The following is a 24,533-nucleotide window of genomic DNA, read 5'->3' on the forward strand; positions in this document are numbered from 1 at the left end:
TTTGTTGATTTGTAAAGTAGATGTTTATGGGTAGTGTTGTGTTTTGTGGATACAGTAAGGGGTAAGGGAGGGGCAATGTAGGTTACCTGGTGGGGGGGGGGGGCGTACGGTATGAACGTACCTGTCTCACCTGGTTCCCATGTGCCCCCAGTGTGCATCACCTTGTATTGCATGCACTTTTGCGCCCTTACCACCTTACTCACTTTTCTTCTTCTTTTGTCTCCCACCTCCGAGGATCTGGCTTTGGGGCAGAGAGAGAGGAGAGAGAGGTGCTGGCTCTGCAGTTGTGGGCCTGTACTTTCGCTGCTTGCTGCCTGGATCGATACACCATATGGACCGCAATTTTTGTGGCCGCCCACCATGGACCGCAGTTCTTTTGCGGGCAAGCACCACCCGTGGATGGACCTCTGGGTCAACGTGGCACCTATGCCATAGAGGTGAACCACTATAGTTGGCCCCCCTGACGGCCACCATTCAGAAATGGACGCGGTTGGCGCCTTTCTTTATTTTTGAAAGAAGCCAGAAGGCCAAGTGCTTCAAGAAGGCAAGACCAGCGGCAGAACATCGGCCGGCTGCGACACCACCGGTGACTATGAACACTTTATTGGTGCACCGGATGGTGCTGACTGTATGTAGGGGTGGTGCTTTTGGTGCTTGGATGGGGTGCTCTGCACATTATTAAAGGCCGTAAGGCCACAGGGCACTCGTGGGTTGGTGTATCGATGCTGGCATGCGTGCTCTCTCTATGCATAACATCTGCATGTGTTCCTCCAAAAACAGGTCCTGGATCGTAGTGTAAATATCAGTGTAGTCTTGTGTAAATAATGCTCCCTACCGGCTGTATGTTTAGTTTGAGGATTCTTTCCGCGATTCGGTTATCCTGTGGGTGTGTTTCTGTGAGGAGAAGGGTGCAACGTCGCAGGGGGACATATTTACTCATTTGTGAACATCTGTAAAACTGTCGCACTCAGGGTTGAGTTAATAGTAGTGGAAACTACATCTGAGTGCCACACTAACGTAGGTAAAAATTTATTGGGTCGGGACGCCCCGAGGTAGAGAAGGGTGCAATGTTGCGGATATGGGATTTGGCCTCCATCCATATCCGCTTGTAAATATTCCCCTATTTCCCCAATACTTCCCAACTATCCCCAATCCCCCATTCCCTAGTCCCATTTTCTGTAAACAACACTCTGTAGAACCGACCTTCCCCTATTTCCCCCATTAAATGTCGCACCCAGGTTCACCGCATCTCACGTAGACAACTATAGGACATCTTGCTAGTTATTCTTAGTCTATGTCAGTTAAGGACTCGTTTCCATTAATTCTGACTCCTCGTTGCACCAGAATGTGATTGTATGGCACCGTTAGAAAGTTTAGGACCTCCCAATACCTCCCCGCAGCTCTTCCTCATGGTACAACAACAACAACAACAACAACAACAACAGCGGCGGCTGCGCGGGGAGTGTGCGTCCTCACTCCGGCTTGGTTAGCCGCCATTGAACATGTGCTCCGACGGGGTTACCACGCAGGGGCTCGCTGTCAGCTCCTCGTCAAGGGCGGAGCCCGGTAACCCCCCGCACCCAATAGAAGTGGCGGACCGATTCCATCTGGGGCGGAGCTAACGAGCCGAGGGCGTGTCACTCCCCGCTGGACATGCGCAGGAAGAGGGAGGTGACGTCAGATGCGCCCCCAGCTTGGAGAGAGAAGACGCCACCTCCAAGCGCTGAATACCTCCCCGCATCTCTGGACCGGACCGCGTTTGATTCTGCCCCTGAGCCAAGGTGCACCTTGTGCTATCGACTGCCTGCCCTTCCTTGCCATCAATCCCTGTGTAAGTCAGTCTTGTCCCGTTTGTCTGTGGTCTGTCGGGGATAAGATAAGACTGTGTCTAAGTGCCCATCTTTTCTGTGCTTTACCTCTTACCGTGTAATCTACCCGTTTCTGCATCACCAATATTATATCCTCCTACGGAGGTCTTGAGAACTGTACCCCTTGTGTCGTTGCATTAATCCCAGCCGTTGTGTCCTTTCCTTCATTGATTTAGCGTAGCGCGATTCGGCCAACGTTCGAGTGTAATCGGGTAAACTGTGCGAACACGGCGGCCATTCTGCTCGGTCAAGCAACATCTAAGTCGTGTCCGTAACAATATATTGTTACGGATCGCGGTTAGATATTATTTCGACCGAGCGGTGGTGTATTACCGCGACCTAACAGTTATTCCCCGACTAGACCCCGATTCCACCCAAACGTTGACCAAATCGCGCTATGCTAAATCAATGATGGAAAGGACACAATGACTGGGATAGATGAAACCACGCAAGGGGTACAGTTCTCAAGACCTCCGGAGGAGGATATAATTACAGTGGGGGAGAAAAGGGGTAGATTACAAGGTAGTGAGGTAAAGGCACAGAAGAGATAGGCACTTAGATACAATCTTATCTTACCCCAGACAGACCACACACAAACGGGACAAGGCTGACTTACACAGGGATTGATGGCAGGGAAGGACAGGTAGTTCGATAGCACAAGGTGCACCTTGGCTCGGGGACAGGATCAAGCACGGTCCAAGAGATGCAGGGAGGCCTCACAGCGCTCGGAGGTGGCGTCTTTCTTTCTCCAAGCTCAGCGCGCATCTGACGTCACCACTCCCTCGGCTGCGCATGCTCAACGGGGGAGTGACACGCCCTCGGCTGGTTGGCTCCGCCCCAGATGGGACCGGTCCGCCGCTTCCATTGGGTGCGGGGGTTACCAGGCTCCGCCCTTGACGAGGAGCTGACAGGGAGCCCCTATTTGGTAACCCCGTCGAGCACATGTTTGATGGCGGCTCGTGGGGAAGGCCTCGTGCCCTCCCAACACCCCCTACCAACCAAGCCGGAGTGAGGACGCGCACTCCCTGTGCACGCCGCCGCCGTTGCTGTTGTTGTTGTTGCTGAACCGTGAGGAAGAGCTGCGGGGAGGTATTGGGAGGTCCTAAACTTCCTAACGGTGCCATACAATCACATTCTGGTGCAACGAAGGGTCAGAATTAATGGAAACGAGTCCTTAACTGACATAGACTAAGAATAACTAGCAAGATGTCCTATAGTTGTCTTACATGAGATGCGGTGAACCTGGGCACGACATTTAATGGGGGAAATAGGGGGAGGTCGGGTCTACAGAGTGTTGTTTACAGAAAATGGGACTAGGGAATGGGGGATTGGGGATAGTTGGGAAGTATTGAGGAAATAGGGGAATATTTACAAGCGGATATGGATGGATGCAAATCCCATATCCGCAACATTGCACCCTTCTCTACCTCGGGGCGTCCCGACCCGATAAATTTTTACCTACGTTAGTGTGGCACTCAGATGTAGTTCCCTCTACTATTAACTCAACCCTGAGTGCGACAGTTTTACAGATGTTCACAAATGAGTAAATATGTCCCCCTGCGACGTTGCACCCTTCTCCTAACAGAAACACACCCACAGGATAACCAAATCGCGGAAAGCATCCTCAAACTAAACATACAGCCGGTAGGGAGCATCATTTATACAAGACTGATATTTACACTACGATCCAGGACCTGTTCTTTGAGGAACACATGCAGATGTTATGCATAGAGAGAGAGAGAGCACGCATGCCAGCATCGATACACCAACCCACGAGTGCCCTGTGGCCCTACGGCATTTAATAATGTGCAGAGCACCCCGTCCAAGCACCAAAAGCACCACCCCATTATGCACAGTCAGCACAATCCGGTGCACCATTAAAGTGTTCAATAATAAATGCACAATCAAGTGTCCATGGTCACCGGTGGTGTCGCAGCCGGCCGATGTTCTGCCGCTGGTCTTGCCTTCATGGAGTGCACTTGGCCTTCTGGCTTCTTTAGAAATAAAGAAAGGCGCCAACCGCGTCCATTTCTAAATTGTGGCCGTCAGGGGGGCCAACTAAAAGTGGTTCACCTGTATGGCATAGGTGCCACGTTGACCCAGAGGTCCATCCACGGGTGGTGCTTGACCGCAAAAGAACTGCGGTCCATTGTGGGCGGCCACAAAAATTGCGGTCCATATGGTGTATCGATCCAGGCAGCAAGCAGCGGAAGTACAGGCCCACAACTGCGGAGCCAGCACCTCTCTCTCCTCTCTCTCTGCCCCAAAGCCAGATTCTCGGAGGTGGGAGACAAAAGAAGACAAGTGAGTAAGGTGGTAAGGGCGCAAAAGTGCACGCAATTCAAGGTAATGCACACTGGGGGCACATGGGAACCAGGTGAGACAGGTACGTTCCTACCGTACGCCCCCCCCCCCCCACCAGGTAACCTACATTGCCCCTCCCTTACCCCTTACTGTATCCACAAAACACAACACTACCCATAAACATCTACTTTACACATCAACAAACGTCCCTACTGTCTTCCCCGTTCCTCCCATAAACCAAATTCGTCTTCTCTCCCTCCTAACCAATCAAATTTGCCATTTCCAACTCTCATCAAAATTTGCCATCTCCAACTCAACATCAAAATTTGCCATCACCAATTCATCATCAGTCCCTCCTAAGGAGGGAGAGATGGAATCACCCCAATGTCTCATCCACGTCGTGATGCGTCTCACAAATCCACACAGCAATTCTCCTTTCCTGCAACACAGAACAAAGAAAACACAGGTGTGGAGTCATCATCATCTCAGGTAAGTGGCTGCGTATGGTGCGACAGGTTCATCAATCCTAACTATTTCCTAAATGACTTTAACAACTTTACATTACCCGGGGTCTTTCCCTGCCAATCCATTGGCCAACTTACACTATGGGTTCTAAAAACCAATTCCCATTGACCAAACTGTGGTGCTTCTCAAGTTGGGGTCTCACTCCCCCGATTCATCACTCGGTGCCCCCGCACAATTTCGGTGGCTGGGTCGTGTGACGCTCCCAGCTGGTCCGCCCACCTGCACACCTCCACCACTGTTGTTGCCTACCGAGCTCACCTGCTCCTCACCCTAACCTAACTAACTGGGGAAGGCCCTCTCGCACTCTCACCCCCTCAGTGCCCTCTCTGGCACGGGCTGCCTGATCCACACCCAGGATCCTCAGGCACCCACTGACACTAACGGCTCCCAGAGCCCACCTGCGGCCTCACCTGGCCGACATCTAACAGTGGCGGAGTGCCCAACCATTCACACTCATACTAACAGGCCACACGACCAGCCAATTTCACCACACCAATGCACCCATCCACAATACCATTCTGCAACCGCACCACAAATGCCAATATCCAACCACAATTTACCTATACCTTCTAACTATTCTTTAAACTACCCTCCCTGGGTACTCGTGAAAAGGGGTCCACTCTTCCCCCATCCACACCTTCGCACCATGCACACCACTCCGTACCACTTACTCCAACTCTCTCCACACCACTCATTCCAATACTCCATGTATTCCACACACCTGTACTTGCACACCTGTGCTCTCATACTTGGTGCCGCCTGCACCCTTCTCTCCCCCAAGCGCATTTGCGCTGATCCACAACACTCACGACTCATACACTGCTCCACACACCTGTCCAGTTCTCACACAGCATCATCTCATCTAACTACTCCCCTCTGAAACTTGCGCTTCCCAGTCGTCCCTTTAAACTATTGCGCTCGCTCGTCATTATCATCCACTCTAATCTACCTGCGTCCCCACTACAGGTATCATTGTCACTAACTAATCTTAACGTTACCTAATGTCATCTTCTAGGGCCCTACACACAATATCCTAACCCACCCGGGCTAGTTTTCACTGCCATCAACCCCATAATCTATAGCGCATCTGCCCCCTTTCATGGGAAGGGTGGCAGGGATGCCACCCTTACCCACCGGGCCCATCGCTCATCAATCCCCCAGTCCTCTGGCACTAATAAGCCCCCCTTATTCAGAGGTACTGGGTCCCGCCTCGGCATCTAAAGCCGAGGCAATCCACGGGGGCGCCTGCTCGCCGGTGTAAGGCCTTCTAGTTTCCCGGGGTCTGGCGGGGGGGTGTCTGGGGTCGGCTAACCCGCTCCCCCCTGGGCGGAGTTAAGGACCTCAACCGCCGGGGATCATCCCGGCGCGTGGCTCGACAGTGCCGCGCCAGGTGACCCAGACGGTTGCAAGTATAGCACCTCACCTGATAAGGTGCTTGTCTCCGGAATTCCAAATTTCCCCCCCCCGAAGGTCCGAATTGGATTACCCGCTCGTGGTCCACCGCGGGCCACCTCCGGAGCCGCCTGCCATGGTCCAGGTCCCGCCAGGCGCTGGTCCACCAGCCTCCGGACCATGCCCGCCAGGTCAGGACTCACGTCGGGGGCAGGCCCCCTAAGGGGTCCGCCCTCCATCGGGGGTCCCACCTGGCGGACCGCCATTGCGTGACGCTCGCTCCCCCGGGCCAGGGGCCTCGCTGCTTCCCAAGGGGCTGCAGCGTCAGCCGCCTGGCTCAGAGTCTGCGGGCGCCACATGGCGAGCTGTTGCCGGAGCTCAATATCCGGGAGGGCCTGGATAAAATGGTCCAGCGCCAGGCTTTCCCGGGAATCCGCTGCCATGTTAGCATGTGCGATCCCCACTGCGCGGCGAATGTCGTGGGCAAGTTCCCCGATGGCTTCCTGGGGCTTGCGTTTTCGCAGCGCGAGCTGAGCTTTAACAAGCTCGCTCTGCTGTTCAATGCCGAATCGATTAATTAGGGCGTCGTGGAGGGCTGGCAGGGTGAGAGCACCCGGTGGTAATGCCGTCAGCACCTCCGCCGCCGCGCCGCGCAATGCGGCCACCAGGTGTACTCCACCTTCGTCCTCACCCCAACCGTTGCCCTTGCACACACAGTCAAACTGCGCCAGGTACGCGCGTAGATCACTCTTGCCGTCATACGGCGCGAGTGGGACCTTGTGGGACCACCTCGTATGCGAGTCGTTGCCCGCCTGCCGGACCCCGTGCGTCGCCCCTTGCGGGGTCAGCGCGGGGCCGAACCGGCCGGGCCCCCACAGTACATTACCCCCAAGGGGCTCCCGTGCCTCCCCTGTCCCTCTAAAAACTACCCCTGTTGGTGTCGATGCATGGGTCACACTTCCGCAACCCGCTACCCATTCCATCCCACCACAACCTTGCTCACTCACACCTCGCACCTCTCCCATCACCGGACCCTCTCGCTCGCACCCTCGTTCCATACCCTCCGGACCAGCCATACACCTCACTCTTGGCCTCTCACGAACATCCGGGTCTATCTCGACCCCCAAGCTTATTAAATCACCTGGCGCATCATACGCACGACCATATTGGTCACCACTTACACCGGGTCCTCTTTCTCTTCGCTTCTCCTCCATCACCTGCGAATCCCTCATCCGGTTAATGAGCACATCATCACGATCCGAACACAGACTTTGGACCAATTCTTTTACTTCCTCCTTTATCTCTTTTTTATCCTCTCTCCGTCGCTTCTTAATTTCGCTCACCCCTTCTTCCACTTCTTCTAATTTCTGCTTCACCTCCTTCATCTCCTCGTGCGCCCCGTTAAGTTCTTCCTCTAACTCCACCTTATTTTTTTCTATGTGCTCCCGCACCTCCCGCTCTTTAACCTCCATCACCTCTACCACCTTGTTCATTTTCCTCGTCAGGTCCTCATGTACCGTCTGACACTCTTTTTTAATTACCCCTACGTCCTTTTTCATCTCCTTCTGTGTCGATTTTAAACCCTCTATTACCGCTGTGTTCTTCTTTACCTGGTCCCCCAACTCCTTTTGTCCCACTGTCAGTTGTTCTACTCCCAGCGTCAACTCCTCTATACCACCTTGCAATTTTACAGTCCCCTTTCTCACCTCCTTCTCCATGCGCTCCTTACAGTGCCTCACCTCCTCGCGCACTCCTCCGACCTCCTCACTCACACCTCTTCTGATCTCCTCTCCCATCACTTGCATCTCCTGCCCAGATGCAACCCTCATCTGCTCCATTTCCTCCCTGTGAGCATCCAATTTAGTTTCTACCCCCATTCTGACCCCCTCTATCTGCTGCCCCATTTTTTTAACTTCCCTTTCCGCTTGGTCCCTCATGTCCCTCAATTTGCCTTCCATACTGTTTTCTAACCCCTCTAACCCATTTTTCACTCCCTCTATCTGATTCTCCTGGGCAGCCATTCTATTTTCCACCCCCGTTAACCCATGTTTCATCCCTTCTATCCCATTGTCTAATCCCTCAAATTTATTTCCCATATTGTTTAACCCGTCTCTTAATTGCTCACTCTGAGCATCCATCTGGTTCCCCAATTGCTGACTATTAGCCCTCATCTTGTCCTTCTGCAGGTTGAGGGACGCCTGCATTTGTACCATAAATTGCTCCATGAGGGCCTGCATTTGGGCCATCCCTCCCACTTGTGCAGCGGGTGCGGCCGCCGTAGCCATGTGCGAGGCGCCATTTTGCGCGCCCGCAACCTCGTGCGCGAGAGCGCCATCTTGCGAACCTGCCGCCCTCACTGCTTCGCTCTCCTCTTGTCCCTCAATTTGGTCCTGGATCGACCCTGCCTCACTCTCCTCTACCGGAACCCAGCCGTCTTGATCTGCCATAGCGCGACTTTCAAAATTCGGGTTTTTTATTTTTTTGTAAAACAAAATCAAATTTCGGTGTCTTTATAATTTTGACCAAATTTTTTCCGAGATGTTTTTTTAAAAATTTGGTTCGGGCCTCGAATCTCACTCCTCGACACCAATTGTTACGTATCGCGGTTAGATGTTATTTCGACCGAGCGGTGGTGTATTACCGCGACCTAACAGTTATTCCCCGACTAGACCCCGATTCCACCCAAACGTTGACCAAATCGCGCTATGCTAAATCAATGATGGAAAGGACACAACGACTGGGATAGATGAAACGACGCAAGGGGTACAGTTCTCAAGACCTCCGGAGGAGGATATAATTACAGTGGGGGAGAAAAGGGGTAGATTACAAGGTAGTGAGGTAAAGGCACAGAAGAGATAGGCACTTAGATACAATCTTATCTTACCCCAGACAGACCACACACAAACGGGACAAGGCTGACTTACACAGGGATTGATGGCAGGGAAGGACAGGTAGTTCGATAGCACAAGGTGCACCCTGGCTCGGGGACAGGATCAAGCACGGTCCAAGAGATGCAGGGAGGCCTCACAGCGCTCGGAGGTGGCGTCTTTCTTTCTCCAAGCTCAGCGCGCATCTGACGTCACCACTCCCTCGGCTGCGCATGCTCAACGGGGAGTGACACGCCCTCGGCTGGTTGGCTCCGCCCCAGATGGGACCGGTCCGCCGCTTCCATTGGGTGCGGGGGTTACCAGGCTCCGCCCTTGACGAGGAGCTGACAGGGAGCCCCTATTTGGTAACCCCGTCGAGCACATGTTTGATGGCGGCTCGTGGGGAAGGCCTCGTGCCCTCCCAACACCCCCTACCAACCAAGCCGGAGTGAGGACGCGCACTCCCTGTGCACGCCGCCGCCGTTGCTGTTGTTGTTGTTGTTGTTGCTGAACCGTGAGGAAGAGCTGCGGGGAGGTATTGGGAGGTCCTAAACTTCCTAACGGTGCCATACAATCACATTCTGGTGCAAAGAAGCGTCAGAATTAATGGAAACGAGTCCTTAACTGACATAGACTAAGAATAACTAGCAAGATGTCCTATAGTTGTCTTACATGAAATGCGGTGAACCTGGGCACGACATTTAATGGGGGAAATAGGGGGAGGTCGGGTCTACAGAGTGTTGTTTACAGAAAATGGGACTAGGGAATGGGTGATTGGGGATAGTTGGGAAGTATTGAGGAAATAGGGGAATATTTACAAGCGGATATGGATGGATGCAAATCCCATATCCGCAACAATATATATGTATACACACGCATATACTACCAGAAAAGGCACCCGTTAATGATGGGGGTTTGTAGATGTCTCACCTGAAAAGAGCAATTTCCTTTGGAGTGTGTATTGGTATAAACGGGATTTCAGTGTAAATATTCAGTGAGCAAATGTCGCAATGGGTGCAGCTAAGATTTCCAACCTCACCAACCTCGATCCATTCTACCAGCTACGATTTCCAATCCATGCTTGTTGTACCTCCGGAGTACTGCTCGGGAGTGAGAGTTATATTATGAAAGCTCAGCTGGGAAACAGGGTTTTTTTGGATACAGAATCGAGGCTCGTGTAAGAGCTAACACATTGAACATGAAGAACATGCACAGACACACAATACATGCAATGAAGGGAGCGGGAGACAAGAGGGGGAGAGAGAGGGAAGCACACAAGCACAACAACAGAAGGGAACAGGGACGCCGGTATATCTGTGGAAGGGGGAGGGCTGGGGGAGGAGGGAGGGGTACACGGTAAAAAGCAAATATACACTTCTAGGAACCCCAGGAAAGAAGTTGGGAATTCTAAGAGGCGGATTTGGGGGTGTTTTAACAGGGGTAGAAAAGATCAAGGTTTTGGATGGGGGAGGATATGACATGGTGGTGAACAGCTGTTTTAAAGACCTGGAGAGAGGAGAGGGATTGAAGAGAGTATGGTAGTTTGTTCCAGAGGCGGGAGAAAAGAGGAATGAAGAAGTGAAGGTGAGCACAGAGTCTTGATTTTGGCAGTTTCACCAGAAAGGGGTTGCTGGCAGATCTTGTGTGTCCTGCAGGAATATTTGGGAGACAGAGCACAGACAGAGCAGGGGGAGCAAGGCCGGAGAGGAGTGGGTAAAAGACAGAAAGACCACCTACCTGCCTGCAGTGAGAGAGAGAAATGCCCTCAGAATCAGCTTCATCACGGGAGATTCCAAATTTTTTTTTTTTTTTTTTGTATACTGAATCGAGGCTCGTGAAAGAGCTGACATTTACTTCACAAACAAATCAACCAGACAAACAAAATATATAAAAAGAGGGAGCGGAAGACAAGAGAATGGGAAGCACACAAACACTTGAGAGCACACAACATTTAAGAGCAGGGAGATGTGTGGGAGAGAGAGGGCTTGGGGGGAGGAGGCGTGGGAAGGGGGGGGGGGTGTGAGCTAGGTGTGAGGAAGGAGCACAGGCCCAGAGACGAGAGTAGTATTCCATTGAGCTGCAGATGAAAGCTTTGTATATGGTGAGGAGCTCAGAAGTGCCCAGAAAGGACTTCGCACGACGGAGGATGCCCATTCGGCGACTGGCTTTGGAAGCCAGCTTGGAAATGTGCTTTTCCAGGAAAGATCATGGCAGATATTGAGACCCAAAAGCTTGAGTGACAGAACCTCTTCAAGAGGATTGTTCAGAAAGTAAATGGGAGGGTTGTCCAGATGGTCTTTTCGGAGAGACAAAGCGATAGTGTGAGATTTGTCAGGATTGAAAGACATGTTCCACTTTTTCGACCAGTTTGTGATATTGTCCAGGTCTGCAGAGAGTGAAGAGGTGCTGCCTGCCGATCTGAGGGTTATGATATGGAGCGACAGAGAGTGGAGTCATCAGCAAAGAGATAGAGAGATTTTCCAGAGTCGAAGAGATCATTAATGAAGACCAGAAAAAGCACAGGGCCCAGAACACTGCCTTGACGAACTCCAGCCTGAACAGGAAGGGGAGAAGAGAGAATTCCATTCAGGGCCACACATTGACTGCGACCAGAAAGGAAGTCTGCAAGCCATGCGTGGAGGCTTCCATGGATACCACTTGAGGAGAGTTTGGTGAGCAGGCAGGGTGCCAGACCGTATTGAAGGCACGGGATATGTCAAGGGAGACAGCTCTGATTTCCTGTTTAGCATTGAGGACCTCCATCCATTGCTGAGACAGCACAAGCAGCATGTCCAGAGTAGAATGACCTGGTCTGAATCCAAATTGATGATCTGAGATCAAGCCATTGGAGAAGAGGAAGGATTTGATGTCAGAAGCGATGATTGATGACTTTGCTGATTATTGGGAGCAGGCTGATTGGTCTGTAGTTGCAAGGATCTGTTTTTGCACCTTTCTTGTGTAAAGCAGTAATGTTGGCTGATTTCCAAGCAGATGGCAGATGACCTTGAGCAAAAGAGAGGCTGAAGAGAACAGAGAGAGGGTGAGATAGAGCAGTGGAGCAGGATTTTAGGACAGGCAGTCCTAAAAGAGCAGTGGAGCAGGAATATGCTAACATGTTGGCATTTGCAGTTTCGACACGCGTGTCCATGTACCCATGACAAAACGGAGAGTTTATATATATATATATATATATATATATATATATATATATATATATATATATATATATATATATATATATATATATATATATATATATATATATATATATATATATATATATATATATATATATATATATATATATATATATATATATATATATATATATTGTTGCGGATATGAGATTGGCCTCCATCCATATCCGCTTGTAAATATTCCCCTATTTCCCCAATACTTCCCAACTATCCCCAATCCCCCATTCCCTAGTCCCATTTTCTGTAAACAACACTCTGTAGACCCGACCTTCCCCTATTTCCCCCATTAAATGTCGCATCCAGGTCCACCGCATCTCACGTAGACAACTATAGGACATCTTGCTAGTTATTCTTAGTCTATGTCAGTTAAGGACTCGTTTCCATTAATTCTGACTCTTCGTTGCACCAGAATGTGATTGTATGGCACCGTTAGGAAGTTTAGGACCTCCCAATACCTCCCCGCAGCTCTTCCTCACGGTTCAGCAACAACAACAGCAACAACAACGGCGGCGGCGCGGGGAGTGCGCGTCCTCACTCCGGCTTGGTTAGCCGCCATTGAACATGTGCTCCGACGGGGTTACCACGTAGGGGCTCGCTGTCAGCTCCTCGTCAAGGGCGGAGCCCGGTAACCCCCCGCACCCAATAGAAGCGGCGGACCGATTCCATCTGGGGCGGAGCCAACGAGCCGAGGGCGTGTCACTCCCCGCTGAGCATGCGCAGGAAGAGGGAGGTGACGTCAGATGCGCGCTGGACTTGAAGGAAGAGAGACGCCACCAACCGAGCGCTGTGACACCTCCCTGCATCTACTGGACCGTGCTGTATCCTGTCCCTGAGCCAAGGTGCACCTTGTGCTATCGACTGCCTGTCCTTCCCTGCCATCAATCCCTGTGTAAGTCAGTCTTGTTCCGTTTGTCTGTGGTCTGTCGGGGATAAGATAAGACTGTGTCTAAGTGCCCATCTTTTCTGTGCTTTACCTCTTACCTTGTAATCTACCCCTTTTCTGCATCACCAATTATATCCTCCTCCGGAGGTCTTGAGAACTGTACCCCCTTGTGTCGTTTCATTTATCCCAGCCGTTGTGTCCTTTCCTTCATTGATTTAGCGTAGCGCGATTCGGCCAACGTTCGAGTGGAATCGGGTGAGTTGGGGAAGAATCGGGTAAACTGTGCGAACACGGCGGCCATTCCGCTCGGTCAAGCAACATCTTAAGTCGTGTCCGTAACAATATATATATATATATATATATATATATATATATATATATATATATATATATACATATATATATATATATATATATATACATACATACATATATATATATATATATATAATCGGGAGATTAAATAAGACATGGACGTAGCTTCAGGACGGTCGATCTTTAATTCTCGACAACCTTTCGACCAACAAAGGTCTTCTTCTTAGTCGTCCTCAATTTCAGCGGAATTCCAGTGCCGCAACCCACGAAAAAGTTTTGTGTACGGATGACGTTACTACACGTCATCGACTATACCTATAAATAGATCGTCAGTACGTTGTTGCATTCCCGTACCAAAACGCCAAATTAATCCCGTACCGGGGTTATTTTTATGAAAAAAAAAATCTCGTACTCAAAGGGTTAAGGCACCGATGACATCATCATCAAAATATCTTATTGCCCATGGTGAGTACTTGACAATGAGCCATGTTTCCATTTTTTCCATTGAGCGGTTTGGGAGATATAGAGGTGTAACGTTTTTCCAAGATGGCGCCTGTACCACGTGACCTATGACGTCATAATATTCACTAAAAGATTCTACAGGAGGAGGCCCTCCTATGGTGAAAATTTCATTTCAATCGGACCAACAGTTGCCGAGAAAAAGAATTTTTTAAATGCAGATACGGCACACGCTTGACTTTACTAAAATGCAGACACGTACGTACGTAAGTGAATGCTTAACCTTGCTTTTCGCTTCGCGAGCGCAGGGTAATACGATACTCACAGCCATCCCATATTCAACCACAGAGGACAATAAGATACTCACAGCCATTGTATATTCAACCAAAGATGACAATAATACAGTGCCTTCAAAAAGTATTCACACCCCTCGACTTTTTCACATTTTGTTGTGATCGAGCCTGAATTTAAAATGGATTAAGTTGAGATTTTTCTTTGTCAATGATCTCCACGTAATACACCAGAATGTCAAAGTGGAAATGTTATTTTGAAATTTTTACGAAATTATTAAAAATGAAAAGCTGAAATGTCTTGAGTCAATTAGTATTCAACCCATTTGCTATGGCACTCCAAATTGAGCTCAGGTGCATCCAATTTCCTTTGAATGAGCAATGAAGCACAAGCCAAAGAATGTTCCCAAGCACAAGCCAAAGTGTTTCATGCAATTCTCACATACCTGGCTCTGCCAACAACCACAGTCTGTGCCCAGGGCTGCATGATCTCCATGAAGGAGCCGTGGTCAAAAAAGCCAGAATGCCATCCACCTGTGCTGTCTGTTCAACAAGCAAAAAAACATTTTGTGTTAAACACCAAGACATTTGCCACTTCACTTTAAAGAAATTGAAGTATTGATTCACCACAGACAGTAATCGACATGTTCAAGAACCAAAGATTGTCCAAACATTGTTGGCAAAAAACCGTCCAACACATTGCTTTAACCTACAACTCATGTCAGTTGGAGCTCAAGAGGTACAGCACCTGATGAAAGCCAATGAAAAGATCTACCTAACTGCAATTAAAGTGAATTCGAAGGCACGCCACCTAAAGCAAAATTTAAAGATAGAAAAAGGTTCCACCAGGAATGAACCAATATCAAATTTTGAGTTAAAATTATTTTCCCCATTTTGACCCATGTGCCCCCATGTCCTCATTCCCATGGGCTTGGACTGGGGGTCAAATGAAAAAAATGTTACATATTTCATGCGTCCACCAATCTTGATTGCATATACAAACTTTCATTAAAACCAGATGAATGTGACTGTCGCCAATATGCCTCCGCATAGTCTCCGCCTGTGACAGTGTGTAGATGCGCTTGTTCACTGTCCTAAAAGTAAATTTCACAAGTTTGGTTTAAATCCCTTCAGCTGTTTTGAAGTATCACATTTTCCCAACAGGGCAGGTTTCACATCGATCGGTGAAGCATTTTTGGAGAAGGGATTTTTTTAAATATCGGCTTTCAAGCAAACATGGCTGCCAAACCACGTGACATGACATCAAAAATATACACTCTACATATGTATGGGTAGGGGATCACGTTTGTGAAGTTTCGTGTTGATCGGATAAGGTTCGTTTTCTATCCAAGATGGCTGCCAAACCACATGGCTACGACGTCATCATTTTCAAACTAAATGCAACAATGGTGTTCGATGACATTTGTAAAATTTCGCATCGATTGGGTGAGCGGTTTCAGAGATATAATTATTTAATATTTTCCTTCAATCCAATAAGGCTGCCAAACAATGTGACCTATGATGTCATAAATTTCATATTTCAATACAAATTGATCATTGATCAGGGTCATTGATCATGCGCATGCATTTTAAAAATTTTAGGATAAGGCATTCAATTAAAACATTTATGGCTGGTATACCACTTCACTGATGATATCATTATCATGCTTTTGTTCCCCATTGGGAGTACCTAACAATGTGCCAACTTTAAAATTTTTCCAATAAGCGGTTTCCGAGAAATATATTTTTAATTATTTGAGTGTACTTAAAGAGGGCTGCCATACCACGTGCCCTATGACATCACAATTATCATTAAAACATTACACATGGGTGTCAATCCTACCCTCAAAGTTTTGTCTCAATTGGACATGTGGTTGCTGAGAAAAACGAGGTTTAGCCCATACAGACGGACGGACGTATGGACGTACCACCCGAAAATATAATCCCTCCAGCCACCTTTAGGGGCGGAGGCATAAAAATATTTTAAAATGTGCCTGTAATTACATTTTTTGGTATTTGACTTTTTAACCCCGCCCCCGGGGTGGGCCCAAAAATGACACTGCTCTTGCACCTTCGTGCCATTAGGTGATCATAACCACTAAGTTTGGTGAATCTGTGCACAACCGTTTAGGAGGAGGTAGCATGAAGGACTGAGCCAATGACAATATCCTCTCAATATATTTTTTCAAAAAGCGTGGGGATGCGACAAAAGCAAGATGCAAAACAAACAAGTTTTGCGTTTTGTTTGTTTTGCAAAAAACGCAAAACACGAGTTTTCTTTGGAAAATAGTTATGAAAAATAAAAAAGGCAAAATAAAAGAAAAAAAGAAGCCACTTATTGTAACCATCCATCCCAATTTTCTCTTCCTCATATGTGGAAAATTCAATTGTCACCATGCCAATTGGCTGGATGCTGGTACCTCTCTCACCAACCATGGCACTTCGGCAAAGGACTTCAGTGACTCCATGGAGCTGACACAATCTGTGAACGATCCAACCCAGATTTTCCCAATAGCAAATCCTCCCTTCTGGATTTGGTGATGAGCAGCTTTCCTGCAAATCTCTCCTGTTCTTCTTCTTCTTCTGCTCCAATTGGTTAGTCTGATCAGGTGCCTGGAACTGAGTGGCGTGCTGATGAGGAGGGGAGTGTCATTGAAGCTGAAGGGAAAGGTGTATGCTGCATGTGTGAGAAGTGTTATGATTTATGGGAGCGAGACATGGGTAATGAACGTAGAGCAGCAACGAAGGTTGGAAAGGGTGGAAATGCGAATGGTTCGATGGATGTGCGGAGTATCGTTGAGAGAGAGGAAGACAAATGATGAATTGCGAAAGATGATGGGAATAGAGCCTGTGATGGATGCTGTGAAGAGAAACAGGTTGAGATGGTTTGGTCATGTGTTGAGGAAGGATGAAGGTGACTGGTTGAGAAGAGTGATGGAAATGAATGTAGAAGGAAGTAGAGGACGGGGAAGACCGAGAAAGACTTGGCCAAAGATGGAGAAAGACTTCCTGCCACCAACAAGGAGAAAGAAAACAAAAACCACCTTTAGAGGCCATTTTTCCCTGCAAGTGGGGGTTGGCCTTTGTCGGGGACCGTGGTTGTTGTTGTTTTTCGGTCCCCTTTTTGAAGCAATGTTTTACGGCCGGATGCCCTTCCTGCCACCAACCCTGTTTGTCGCCTTTTACGACAAGCAGGGAATTACCAGTGAACTGGTACTCAATTAGCCGACCTCGGAAGGATGACAGGCTGAGTCAACCCCCCTAGCGTTAATTCAGCGATCGACCGGGATTCGAACCCAGGATCCTAGGATCCTAAGCTGGCACCCTAGCCGCTAGCCCAACACCAGGGCTTACCACCAGGGGGTAAACCACCCCCTGGGGGTTACACCAGGGGGTTAACAAGGAGAGATGCAGAAAATAGGGCAAGATGGAGAAGATTGTCATGGGGACCGCAAGGCTAACCCCCGCTCTAGCAGGGAAAATGGCCTTTAAAATGCATGTTGTTGTTGTTGTTTTGATCATGTGCCTGGAGAGTCAACATCTCTTTGGCTATTCTCAGAAAGCCACCTCAGTGCTGGGGAGTCTGGTAACTCATTCAGGCTGACTGACAGGGTCAACCCCCCCAATACCTGCCAGTCTCCCATTTCTAGCACCCCTGATAGTAACACAGCATGGGAATTCTTACACAGAAACCTGCTCTCTCTTATGCACAGATTAATCCCATCTCAATTACTGTCATCATACCATCTCGCCCCTCCCCCCCCCCCCCCTCCACCACCCACCACCCCCCCAAATGATACACTGACTACAGTGGTGAGGCAGTTGTCTTGAAACATCTTTACTTCTCTACCGAGAAGGCAAATCTGACCACGGCAACCTCAGGTCATTCCACAAAGCCTGCAACAAGTGTGTGTCCACTCTTAGGCGAACCAGAAAGGAACAACAACCTCAAGACTGAAGTTTTGAACTGGTTTCCTTCTTCAAAGACCTGGTGGTGATTTGTTAAGTCTGTCTCTGGAGTATGTTCCACCTCCATCCCTTCCGTCACTTCAAATGCTGCCAGAAGGTAGCGGATAAGTCCACACTCTGCCATGGCATTCCTAATCCATCAGATAAGCAGGCAGCAGCCTCTTCCCTCTCTGCAGACCTTGATAAAATCACGAGCTGGTCAAACACTTGGAATATGTTTTTCAGTCCTGACAAATCTCACACTGACTCTCCAAAAAGACAGTCTGGCGAACCCTCCATGCTACTTCCTTAACAATCCTCTTGAAGAAGTTCATTCACTCAAACGTTTGGGCGTCACTATCAGCCATCATCTTTCTTGGAGAAACCACAAATCTAAGTTGGCCTCCAAAGCTAGCCATCGCCCCAAAAAGCATGTACAGTATTGGGCATCCTCCGTCACACAGTCATTCCATGGCATATCTGAACTTTTATGTACTTACAAAACCTTCATCCGCAGCCTGATGGAATACTGCTCTCCTCTTTGGCCTGGCGCCTCTGCCTCACACCTTGCTCAGCTTGATAGTGGAAATCAAGGCCTTCAAACTCTTTGGAAACTCCCGCGATGAAGCTGAGTCTCTGGGCCTATTACTTTCAGCCGAGTGGTTCCTCTGTCTTCTCGCGCAGAGGGTTTGCACCCTCTTCCCTTTCCGTGCTCTGTCTCCCATGCAGGCTTCCGCAGCGTGCATTCAGTCTCCCAGTAACCCTTCCCTGATGAAACTCTCAAAATCCAGCCTCACTGCTCACCTTCACTCTTGCATTCCTCTTTTATGCACATGTAGAACCAACTTCCTCAGTCTGTTCAATCTCATTGGCCCCTCTAGGGCTTCAAGATGGCTATTCACCACCATCTCAGGTGAGCCCCCATCCACAACCATGAGCATTTATACCCCCCACTAATCCTCCCCAAGCGCACCTTTTTCCTGCTTTTCAGTTTTTCCTTCCACTTCTGGGATTGAGAGTTGGCGGCTGTATCCATCATGCTCACCCCGTGCTGTCGCCTTACTCTCCTTCTTCCCTATGTTCCTTATTCCTCCAAGTTTCCCTCTATTTTGTCCCTCAACACTGACGTTGGTGTTACCCCCCCCCCCCCTCTTCCTGCTGTTCATTTCATTCTGTTACATCCTGCTCCGTTCTGTATCCTAACTCCTCCACGAGCTTAGACTGTATGCAAAACAAGTTTTACAAGGCGTTCAACGAAAGTTCTAAAATCACACTCCAAACAAACATAGGAAACTTGCTTTGGATGCTTGGCCCGCGCTCGAGTTACAAATACCTTACATCCCATTCATTATTAAAATATGACAAAGGCAGCACAAACATCTCGGTGCTCCAATCATGCAGGGTTAATTCAAGGTTGTGCCAATGAAATTAATCTTCCATGACAATCATTTGCCAGAACAGTTTGTTTCCTGTGCCACAAGCGACCTGTGAGCAGATTACGGGAAGTGATGGGTCTACGTGTTGGTGATCCCATCTGAACCCCCCTGGTTCATGATACAGGTTTACTGGGTTCAAATCACACATACCACCGTGTTCGTACAACTCCACCCTCTGTCGCGGCATCCCTCATCCTTCAGATAGGCAGACAGCCACATCCATTTCTGCAGACCTTGATCTTCCTCGGTTTGTCCAATCATGCTCTTTTCTTTGGTGCTTAAAGGTTTGCAGCACAGCTGTCATATCGTGTCACATTTCTCCCATCACCTCTATTACTCCGAGAAGCCTCTGGAAATCCATGGCTTTTTGTGTTTAAACATTTGTTCATATTCTGGATGCTGCTGATTGAGCCATCGAGTTGTCATAACACCCTTTACTTCAATTCACTCTGCTTTTCCATCATGACCACAACCACTTTGTAAAAACTGTATGAATGAATGAATGAATGATCGTTTTAAGGCCATTTTCCCCGCTAGAGCGGGGTTAGCCTTGCGGGCCCCATGACAATCATGGTTCCCTGTTTGAGGCAATGTTTTTATGGCCGGATGCCCTTCCTGACGCCAACCCTTGGTCGCCTCTTACGATGCGCAGGGATACGGTGTACCTATTCTAAACCGGGGTACACACCGGGATCATTCATCCCAGCAAGCTGGTACTCAATTTGCCGACCTCGGAAGGATGACAGGCTGAGTCAACCCCCCTGGTGTTAATTCAGCGATCGACCGGGGTATGGTGTATCAAAAACTGTACCGAGCCATCTATTTATTATACAAGAAAACCTGAACAGCACTCTGCGGAGCGCATATCTCTGCCAAGCTGAACAGTTTACGTTTTGTATCCTACAGATAGGATATCTCAAAATCGGCATATATCAGTATATCACGTTGTGGGGACAATTTAAAAAACTCTCAAATCCGGATCCTGATCTTCACCAAAATCTAATCGATTCATCCTTGTCACACACGCAAACTGTCCATCAAGTTCCGTCCAAATCCATCTACAACTTTTTGAGATATCCTGCTCACAGACGGGCAAAGAGACAGACACACAGACAGGGGTGAAAACATAACCACCATCTACCTTAGGTGGCGGAGATATAATTTTTGACACCCCTCTCCCTTCCCCATTTCCAATGCCTGATACATGTATGCTCCTTTCCTCTCTTCCCACCATCCATCCTCTTTTCCTTCCAGACTCCATAAACTTCCTTCCTCTCAGCTCTCTTATATCAATCCTTCACTTCCTTTTCTAAATTTCAATTTTCTCAATTTACCACCTCATTTCCTTCCTGCCCGCTCTCCCCCCAAATGTATAAATAATAAATACATGGTTCCAAAGTCACTATTAACCATCTCTCATGCACAACTTTAGCTAAGTATTCCTTGATTCTCCAATCTATAAAACCACATTCCCGAGGCTGTTCTGTCTCATTCTTTCCTCCAGGGCAGTACACCAACTCTTGTCATCCCCAATTCAGTCTCATGATCATCATTACCCCCATTGACCTTTCTTAACCCAACCACCTTACTTGCTAGTTTCAGTGTTTCCTCCCCTCATTCCTCTTATATTTTCCTGTTCGATCATTCCTTGATGTTTATCCCACTGTCAGTTCGACCTTGCTCTTCCATGAGCCTCGCTCCTGTAAACATTCATAATATTATGACCAAGTGGCCTAATTATCAAACATGGAACTGTGGGAGCTGTGCTCGCACGATAAAATCGGACAAAATGGACGACGCCAGGAATTAGGTTTCTCTGAGCTATTTATTCCCAGCTCACTCAAACGAACTCCAAAGCACTGAATCAGCCCATCGAACGGGCGGCAATATATATCAGAAACTCAACACACAAAAGCCACGCCTCTCAGGCGGGGCGTGGTATGCAAATAGATAAGCCACGCCTCTCAACGGGGCGTGGTATGCAAGGCAAGCGTTCGCCCGGTAAAGGCAAGTCTCAACACGCCAGGGCGAGTCCGGACACGTGACCGCTCGCCAGTTGAGTCATCGGCCGGTGCAGGGTAATTGTGTCATGCTACCGGTAACCACCACACGTGCCCCCCCAGAATTAACATGCACCGGGAGAGTCAGTTTGAGGGGAGTCTTGATGACCCGGCCGAAACGACCCCTGACGATTCGTGTGGGGGTGGTACGTGGCGGGGCGGTGGATGGTCGGGCGGGGGGCCTGGTTGACGGGGGATGGCCCCGACGTGGAGGAAGGGCCAACCGTGGAGGTTGGTCGAGGTCCAAATGGGCCGGCTTGAGGCGGTCCATGGAGATGCGGTCCGCCTTGCCGCCGATGTCAATGGTGAACGACTTGTCGTCCCTCTTCAGGACCCGGAAAGGTCCATCGTACGGCGGCCGGAGCAGTCCACGGTGTGCGTCGTGCCGGATAAAAACGTACTCCGCAGTGCTAAGTGCTGGGGGAACGTGGGGTTGGGGGCAGCCGTGGTGGGACGTGGGCACGGGGGCAAATCTCCTGGCGGCCTCCTGGAGGACCGAGCGTTGGCGAGCCGCGGACCAGGGGCCGGTGGCGTCAGGGATGAATTCGCCCGGCACGCGCAGTGGCTGGCCGTAGACAAGCTCGGCGGTGGAAGCCTGGAGGTCCTCTTTAGGGGCCGTGCGGAGGCCCAATAGGACCAACAGGAGCATGTCGGCCCAACCCTCGTCCTGGAGGCTGGCCCTGAGAGCGGCCTTCATCGAGCGGTGGAACTGCTCGCACAAGCCGTTGGCTTGGGGGTGGTAGGCCGTGGTGCGGTGAAGCTTGACCCCCAAGGCCTGGGCGACCGCGCCCCAAAGCTCGGAGGTGAATTGCGGGCCTCTATCGGAGGAGATGTGCGAGGGGGCGTCGAAACGGGCAATCCAGGTGCCAATGAAGGCCTGCGCCACGTCGGCGGATGTTGTTGATGCCAGCGGGACGGCCTCCGGCCACCTGGTGGTCCTCTCCACCATTGTGAGGAGGTGGGTGAAGCCCCGCGAAGAGGGAAGGGGTCCCACCAGGTCCACATTGACGTGGTCGAAGTGCCGCGCGGGCACGTCGAATGGTGCCAACGGGGCCTGGGTGTGCCGGTGGACCTTCACACGCTGGCAGGCGACACAGGCATTGGCCCAGTCGCGGACGTCTTTACGGAGCCCGTGCCAGACGAATTTCGCTGCCATGAGCTTCTGTGATGCTTTCCGGCCCGGGTGGGAAAGGCCGTGGAGGGCGTCAAAAATGTGCCGCCGCCATCCAGTGGGCACGATGGGGCGAGGTTGGCCCAGGGAGATGTCGCACAGGAGAACTGTGCCTGTGTCCTCGAAGGGGACGTCGGCCAACCGCAGGCCTGTGTCCGCTGTCCGGAGGGCTTGCACCGTGGGGTCGGCGGTCTGGTCGGCCGCCATGCGGGCGAAGTCCACACCCAGGTGGACGGCGTTCGCGCCGGACCGGGAGAGGCAATCGGCCACAGCGTTGTCCTTGCCCGCGACGTGCCGGATGTCCGTCGTAAATTCGGACACGGCGGAGAGGTGGCGCTGCTGGCGGGCCGACCACGGCTCCATAACCTTGGCCATGGCGAAGACCAGGGGTTTGTGGTCCACAAACGCCGTGAACGGGTGGCCCTCCAAAACATGGCGGAAGTGGCGAACAGCCAGGTAAAGGCCGAGGAGCTCGCGGTCGAAAGCGCTATACTTGCGCTCGTTAGGGCGAAGCTGCCGGCTGAAGAAGGCCAGCGGTTGCCAAGCTCCGTTCACCCACTGTTCATGCACGGCGCCCACCGCGTAGTCGGAAGCGTCCATGGTGAGGGCGAAGGGTGCGTCGAGCGCCGGGTGCGCCAGCATGGTCGCGTTGGCGAGGGCCAGCTTAGCGCCCGTGAACGCCGCGTCCATCTCTGTGGTCCAGGCGACGACGTGCTTGGCCGGCTTGCCCCGGAGGGCTTCGTACAGGGGGCGCATGAGTTGGGCGGCGCGAGGCACGAACCGGTGGTAGAAATTTACCATCCCCAAAAATTCCTGTAGGGCCTTGATGGAGCGAGGGCGCGGGAAACTTGTGACTGCCTCCACCTTGGTAGGCAGCGGGACGGCCCGCGCTTCGTGATGCGGTGCCCCAGGAAGTCGACGGCCGTTACGCCAAACTGGCATTTCGCCGGGTTGATGATGAGGCCGTGCTGGCCGAGGCGCTCAAAAAGCGTGCGCAGGTGGACGAGGTGCTCCGCCCGGGAAGTGCTGGCGATGAGAATGTCATCCAGGTAGACGAACAGAAAGGTGAGATCACGTAGCACACTGCCCATCAGCTGCTGGAAGGCCTGGGCCGCGTTCTTAAGGCCGAACGGCATTCGGAGGAACTCGAAGAGGCCAAAAGGTGTAATTACAGCCGTCTTCAGAACGTCGGCTGGCCGGACAGGTACCTGGTGGTAGCCCTGAATGAGGTCGACCTTGGAGAAGATCACCCGCCCCGCCAAACGGGCGGAAAAGTCCTGTATGTGTGGTATCGGGTACCGGTCGGGGGTGGTGGCGTCGTTGAGGCGGCAGTAATCGCCGCATGGTCGCCATCCGCCACCCGGTTTGGGCACGATGTGCAGGGGCGAGGCCCACGCGCTATTCGAGCGCCGCACAATTCCCAATCACTCCAGCGCGTCGAATTCCACCTTCGCTATGGTGAGTTTGGCCAGGTCGAGGCGGCGAGCCCTGGCATAGACCGGTGGACCTTTGGTCGAGATGTGGTGTTCGACGCCGTGCTTGACGGCGATGGCCGAAAACGTCGGCTGCGTGAGGGCGGGAAACTCGGCGAGTAGGCGGGTGAAATCGTCCACGGCCGGGAGCGCGCAGGCTAGCTTGGTCGGAGCGGAGCCGCTCAATGAGCAAGCGAGCAAGCTGAAGGTCTCCGTGTTGATGAGCCGACGCGGTTTGACGTCGACCAAAAGCCCATGCGCGCAAAGAAAATCTGCACCCAGCAAGGCCATGGGCACGTTCGCCATGATGAAGTCCCACCTGAAGCGCTGGCCCCCGAAGCAGAAT

At 50.6% G+C, this 24,533-nt stretch overlaps 1 protein-coding gene across 4 annotated transcripts in view; it reads right to left on the reverse strand.

Moving 5' to 3' along the window:
- The window catches only part of LOC137439654 (acetyl-CoA carboxylase), a 280,655-nt gene that overhangs the window by 45,559 nt on the left and 210,563 nt on the right, over nt 1-24,533 (reverse strand). For all 4 annotated transcript variants that reach the window (XM_078768288.1, XM_068135620.2, XM_078768287.1 and 1 more), the window contains one exon: nt 14,547-14,643. In XM_078768288.1, coding sequence (XP_078624414.1) covers nt 14,547-14,643 — 97 coding nt within the window. The remainder of the gene's footprint in view (nt 1-14,546; nt 14,644-24,533) is intronic.

The sequence above is a fragment of the Myxine glutinosa genome, chromosome 14 (genome assembly GCF_964187855.1).
Source record: "Myxine glutinosa chromosome 14, kmMyxGlut1.1, whole genome shotgun sequence".
Classification (NCBI taxonomy): Eukaryota; Metazoa; Chordata; class Myxini; order Myxiniformes; family Myxinidae; genus Myxine; species Myxine glutinosa.